Source organism: Pteropus alecto, unplaced genomic scaffold, assembly GCF_000325575.1.
Source record: "Pteropus alecto unplaced genomic scaffold, ASM32557v1 scaffold287, whole genome shotgun sequence".
Lineage (NCBI taxonomy): Eukaryota > Metazoa > Chordata > Mammalia > Chiroptera > Pteropodidae > Pteropus > Pteropus alecto.
Window position 1 is genome coordinate 1,382,529 of NW_006439718.1, and position 7,286 is coordinate 1,389,814.

General features: G+C 40.5%; 1 protein-coding gene across 1 annotated transcript in view; it reads right to left on the minus strand.

Moving 5' to 3' along the window:
• VSTM4 (V-set and transmembrane domain containing 4) overlaps positions 1–7,286 on the minus strand; it is a 92,281-nt gene that overhangs the window by 46,641 nt on the left and 38,354 nt on the right. Inside the window, exon 5 of the mRNA XM_006916949.2 lies at positions 4,066–4,173. Within this exon, the coding sequence (XP_006917011.1) occupies positions 4,066–4,173 (108 nt within the window). The remainder of the gene's footprint in view (positions 1–4,065; positions 4,174–7,286) is intronic.

Below are 7,286 nucleotides of genomic sequence, written 5' to 3' on the forward strand. Positions count from 1 at the left end.
CATATATATTATTTATATAAAACATAGATATATAAATTCATGTAAATATAATATATGTAATATAAATGTAATGTACAGTCATGTGCTGTTTAATGACAGAGATATGTTCTAAGAAGTGTGTTGTTAGGAAATTTCATTGTGAGAACATCATAGAGTGTGCTTACACAAACTATAAGATGGTATGGCCGACTACACACTTAGGCTGTGTGAGACAGCTTATCGCCTCTAAGGCTACAAACCTTTATAGCCTATTACTGTATTGAATACTGTAGGCAATTGTAACACATTGGTAAGTATTTGTGTATCTAAACACATCTAAACATAGAAAAGGTACACTAAAAACATAATATAAAAGATAAAAAATGGTACGCCTATATAGGGCATGACCGTACCTTTACCATGAATGGAGCTTGCAGGTCTGGAAGTTGCTCTGGGTGAGTCAGTGAATGAGTGGTAAGTGAATGTGAAGGCCTAGGGCATTACTGTACACTACTGTAGTCTTTATAAACACTGCACACTTAGGCTACACTAAATTTATAAAACAACATGAGATTAAATCAAGCACAAGGGAAAATAATGTAATTAAGAGACGTGGTAAACATGGGATGTACGAGGCTGCCAGGGTAACATGACATACTGTTATAGCAATGTATTTTTTTTTTATTAAAGTAGAAAGAGGACGCTCTAAAATAATGATAAAAAGTATTAGTATAGTAAATACATGAACTACTAACAGTCATTTATCATTATCAGGTATTACGTTCTAGACAAAATTGTATGTGCTATACTTTAATACAACTGGCAGCACAACAACGTCACTAGGTGATAGGAAATTTTCAGTTCCATTGTACTCTTATGGGACCACCAGTATCTATATGGTCCCTCATTTACCAAAACATCGTTATATGGCACATGACTATATAGACATTTAATATATATCATGTATGTATGTTATATGTAAATGTAACATATATAAATATATACATATATGTAAAATCCTTTCACATACACAGAAAATTTTCTCTGAAATTCAAACTTATTCAAAAGATGAAGTGCAAAAGAAGTACTAAACTTTGTTATATTGTGTTATAAATTATTTTCTATTTATTTCTTTATATTTTAGAGCATTAAATTGTTTTGAGGGGGTAGAGGTAGCATATCTTATCTATGAGTTTCATTTCAAGATAGTAATAGGATCATTTCAATATATTTGTTGTAAAAGAGGGTGCTGGGTGGGATAGAGTTAAGAATCTGCACTAAGGCCTTGCTACTCAAAGTGTGGCCTCACACCAGCAGAGGTGGCACCACCTGGGATCTCATCAGAAATGCAGACTCTCAGGCCTGCCCAGATGCACTGAATCAGAATCTGCATTTGAGCAGGTTTCCAGGTGAATGGTCTGCTACTGCAGGTTGGGGCGGTGCTGCTCTAAGGGGTCCAGGCAACGGCTATCACCAGGACTCCCATGGGGCAGGACTTGCCCTGCCAGGGCTATCTGAGGCCAGCCTACTGGTACAGCTGCACCAGACCGAAGCCGAGCTCCCCAGTTGCTGCAGGAGCTATGAACTGCTGTTCTGAAAGGACTTCGCCAACAACTGCCATGAAAGTTAGAAGGAAAACTCCTGGGCAAGGTCAGCCCCTAGATGGGTGAGGTTTTCTTGAATAGAAATGTGGGAAGCTAGGGATCAGGTTGGGCTTAGTCTTGGCCACTCCTTGTTTCAGGACTTTATCAAGTTCTTCAGCTATGTTCTGTAAAATGGGAGTGACTGAACTGTCATCCTGGACTGGTGACAAGGATTACATGAGAATGTGGAGGAGCCAGTGAGAGTCTGGCCCACAGCAGATGCTCAGGCAAAGCTCTTGAAAGCTCAGTAGGGCTTTTGGACACTGCACAGGAGCACAGGAGGCCGTCTGGAGCCCACTCCAGGGGAGACAAGGGCAGCTAAGAATTAGACTCTCAGTGGCTCTATGTGAAGCCTGGAGAGTGTGTCCATCTGCCTTTGCTGGCCTTGGAGGATATAGATGTGTCCTTAACTAATTACCTACCTTGCTTTGTTTTCTTCTTCCTATCTAAAGCCTAACATAGCCTGCAACTCACAGCAGATTCTCTATCATGCCCGTGAGCCCAGAAGTAGGTGTCTTTAGAGCAAAATAGGCTTAAAGACTGCCTATGCGGCTTCCGAACTCCCACAGTTGTGGGCCAAGCAGCTGAAAAAAAAATAAAAACCATTTGTCCACCATTTGTTGAGCAGCTGTCATGAGCCAAATTCCAAGGAGAAGGGTCCCTGCCTTACACACTGTCCTCTTGAACGGAGACAAATGCATTTGCACATGTGCCACAAGCTCATAAAAAGAGTCGAGGGTTTGGAACAGGTGGAAAGCTTGGGAACTGTTGATGAGGTGGGCAGACACCATGGAGGAAGGCTCACAGAGCACAGCACAGAGACACACATAAAGCCTGGCGGGAAGGGTGCAGGTTGGGGAGTAGAAAGATCTAGCTATAGCTCTCACCCCATCTATGCTGACTATGCTAGGAATCTCCATGTATCCCTCCGGATCCCCGTCCACCCTTTTCTACCATACTCAGGCCCCTGGAGGCTGACTCCTATGCACTGCCTGTGGCCTCTGGTTGGTGGAACCAAAGCAGTGACAGGACATCTGAAGGAGAGGGTGAAGGGAAGGTCTGAGGAATGCATGTTCCTGGCCCTCTTCCTGTAGCCACCTGGTTTGGCATCGCCTGAGTCCCTCTTTTAAGGATCCTGCTAGTGACACTTCTCCAGCAGCTGCAGGTCTTGCAAGTTTTAAGAATCTCTCCTTCTCTGTCCTCTAAGGTCTAGGGTGAAAACAGATTCCTGCAGGCACTGGTCCCTGAGTGCCTCCTTCTCCCTCCCTCCCTGATTCCCTTAGCCCTGCTTACACCTCTGGGGAGAGCTCCCTCTGGAAACAATGCTCAATTTCCCTGTTTGAGTGTCCCCTCAAGTTGTGACCACCAAATCTAACACTTCTCAGCTTTATGACCTTGGGCTAATAATAATCATTATGTATAACTATAACCATATGTCATCATAAATACAGGACACTTACAAGGAGCCAGAATGTATTAAGGGCTTTTGTTTGGGTGTTTGTTTGTTTGTCTGTTACCCTAATCATCACGACAATCCTATGAGATTGGTATACAACTGTTTTCCCCATTATTTAGATGGGGAAGGTGAGGCATGGTAAGTTATCAGCTGGTAAGTGAAGAGTTGCCCTTTGACCAAAGCGGTCTAATTCTAGAGCCCTGCTCTTACCCATGTCATCTCTGGGAGCTATAGCATCCCCATCTGTTTTGGAAATTCTGAAGGGAGTTGCAGGGAGAGTACCTCAGAGGAAATGCACAGAAGCTGGTAGAAATGTGACATTGAGGCTTGGTGAGAGGCAAGGCTAGAGATAGAAAACAGACAGCCATAAGAACCGTAGTCACTAAAAAGAAAGAGTGAAATGAGAAGGGGTGGAGGATAGTCCAGGGGAACAGGAACACCAACAAGAAAAAGTGGACATTCAGACTGGATGAGAAAAAGGGGAAGTGGAGCCTTTCTAATCCCACCGGCCTGACAGGCACAGCACCAGCACTGTAATTAAATTATGAACACTCTATGAACATTCAGTCTAAGGAAGGTGGTGTCGATCTTATTTCATTCCATAAATGAGAAAAATGAAGTTCAGAGTGGTTAAGGAAAGTGTCTAAAAACTCAGTCTTAAGTAGCAGAACCAGAATCAAATCCAAGTTCATCTGATCCATAGCCTCTTCTAGGAGAATGACAGAGGTCAGGGTCCTTAAAACAAAGGAAGGAAGGAATTTGAGGGGACAAAAAGAGAATTTAAATGATATCAGCAATGATCACAGTTGATTTTAGCAGAGTGTAAGGGAGACACATCTTCTCACTCACTTTGCTCAACAGTCACAGGCAAAAAAATCCCTGATTTATGAAAACTTTTTCAGCCACGATGATACTTTGACCAGAGTACTTCTGCTGTCTGTGGTTTGGTTGTGCTCTCATTCTAGACATGATCTTATCTGTTCTTACCTCTGGATTTCCTCTTGCTAAACACCGACTGCCAGATGATGGTCAGGGTGAAGAGCAGAACACTGAGAATCCCCACACAACACACAAACACGGCATACACATAGAGATCTAAAAGGCAAAGACACAGAGGGTTAATGTCAGGACAGCTCACATCAGAGAAGATACACCAAATAAAATAAACTTCAATAAACTAAAATCAACTCAAAATGAACCACCAACCTAAATGTAAAATACAAACTAGAAAACCTTTGAAAAAAACATAGGAGAAAAATTTTGGGGATCTAGGACTAAACAGAATTTTTAGACTTGACAACAAAAGCACCATCCAAAAAAGAAAAAGTTGATAAATTTGATTTCACAAACTACAACTTTTTTGCTCTGGAACCACTCATATGAATAGAATGAAAAGGCAAGCTACAGACTGGGAAAAATTATTACAAGGCATAAATCAAACAAAGGACTAGTATCTAGATTTAAAGAACTCTCAAAATTCAACAGTAAAAATAAACGATCCTATTAGAAAATGGGCAGAAACTTAAGACATTTTACCAAAGAGAATGTACAGGGGGCACATGAGAAGATGTTCAACTTCTTTTGCCATTAGAAAAATGCAAATTTCAACCAGAATGAGATCTACTACATCTATCACAATCACTAAAATAAAAAAGAATGAAAATACCAGATGCTAGCGATGATATAGATAAACTGGGCCCGTAAGACACTGCTGGTGAGAATGTAAAATGGTACAGCTGCAGTCTCTTAAAAGACATGCCTACAACTAGCATTCAACCCTACAGTTATACTCCAAGACATTTGTTTCAGAGAAATGAAAACTCAAGTTCGCACAGAAACCTGTATATGTATGTTTATAACAGCTTTATTCATAATAGCCAAAAATATGGAAACAGTCCAAATGTCCTTCAGTGGGTGCATGGTTAAACAAACTGTGGTCCATCCATACCATGGAATACTACTCAGTGATAAAGAGGAACAAACTATTGACCTATGCAGCAACCTGGATGAATTTCCAGAGAATTATGCTGAGTGAAAAAAAAATCCCAAAAGGTTACATACTGTATGATTTTATTTTATATAATGTTTACTTTGTATACCATTCTTGAAACAACAAAATTATAGAAATGGAGAACAGATTAGTGGTTGCCGGAGTTAAGGAGGGAATTGGGGATGGGAGGGATTGGGTTTGGCTACAAAGGACCCTTATAATGATGGGGATATTCTGTCTCTTGGCTGTATCAATGTCAATATCATGGTTGCTATATTGTACTAGAGTTTTACAAGATATTATCATTGGGAGAAGTTAGGTAAAGGATACAAACCGATACAAAAGATCTATCTCTCTGTATTATTTCCTAAAAATACATGTTAATATACAGTTTTCTCAAAATAAACTTAAAGTTCCAATAGTAAAACCATGTTCACATATGTCTTAATCAGTTTGGGCTATGATAACAAAATATAGACTGGGTAGCTTAAATAATAAACACTTATTTAGTTCTCAGAAGATCAAGGCGCTGGCTCATCTGGTGTCTGGTGAGAGCTCTCCTCCTGGTTTGGAAACGTTTTCTCTTGGTATCCTCACATGGTGGAGAACAGAGAGGCAGCAAGCAAACCCTCATGGCACCTCCTCTTACAAAGACATGAATTTCATTCATGAGAGCTCCATTCTTATGACCTAATTACCTTCCAAAGGCCCCACCCCCTAACACCATCACATTAGGGGTTAGGATTTCAACAAATGAATTTTGGAGGACACAAACATTCAACCCCTAACAATATACATCCATTTCTTAAACTCCAATGATCAACTTTATCACCAATCTGATTGATAAAATGCTAAGAAAGAGGAAGGGAAGCTAAAAACTTTATGTTAACCTTCTATGCAGCAAAAAGCTACAGATGTTTGAACTTGGCAAATGTTTGAACTTCAAAAAAATGTTTCTCTGCCAACTTAAATTTCTTCAGTCAATACACATTTATTATCGGCCATGCTCCTACATGCAAGAAATGTAACGATGAACATCCAAAGGTCCTCTCATTAAGAAATCAGAGGCTGCACAGCACCTGTGACAATACAAGTGTGTGCCCAGTACTAGAAACAGGCAGAAAAGGGACCCGACCCAGGGTGGGGAGGCCAAGAAGGGTTCCTAGAAGACAGGAGCTCTACAATGAGTTGTATTTAAAATGACACAGAAAATGCAAATATAGAGAGAATAAAAATATATAGAGAAAAAATATGTAGAGAGAAATAAAGTATTCAGTATCCATCACCCTGGTTTACTTTATGATGCATATGTATATATTTTTGAATTAAAATCGTAGTTTCATATTTTGCTTTTTATTTAATCTCAATTTCTCATTAAGCTCTATTCAAAATTGATTCTGAACTGTTTTTAAAATGTGATAAAAGTTTATCATATTAATATAAGTGGCTAAAAATCTTATTGGCTACTCAAACTGTTTCTAAATGTTCTCTATAGCAAATGATTCTATGAAGAGCATCCATAAGCTTAAACCTTAATGTACCTCTCACATCATGTGCTTATGATTAAGATCCTAGAAGTGGAATTGCTGAGTCAATAGGAATGTACCTTTGTAAAGCCCTTGGAAACTGGAGAAGCAGTTAGTTAAGTGCTTAAACTGAAAAAGTAAGCATCCTAAGGGTGGTGGAGTGGCTGGCTTCCTCAGCGAGCCTGCAGAAGCAGGTAAGGCTTATGGTCAACGACAGAGGAGGAGGGAGAATGGGATGGAATCAGACATCTCAGCTTCCTTCCGCCTCCCCCTCCAGAGCCCCTGCCCCGGGGAAGCCCAGTGCAGATTCTGCCCCTGGAGCCCATGAGCAACTCCCATGGTCTTAGGCTCAGTCGGCTTTCTTGCCTAAGCTACTGTGAGTGGGTTTCTGTTCCTAGAAACTTAGAAGCCTGGACAAAAATAAGTGGAAATCACAACAGAACAAGGTTGCGGGTGAAGGGAGCACCTGCACTAATATTTAAGTTAGCAGGGTAGGTAGAAATGAGGAAATGTCTCCCACAGAGGGGAATTGGGAGCATCATAGAGGCAGGAAAGGACTGGAGTGAGAATTCCAAAGGCCAAAAAAGTAAAATGTTATAATAAAAATTCCTTAATAACATCAAGTGCTGCTGAAAAACACCCATTGGGTTTTCCCACTGGGAAGCTGCTTGAAAAGTCTTGGGAGAAAGCCA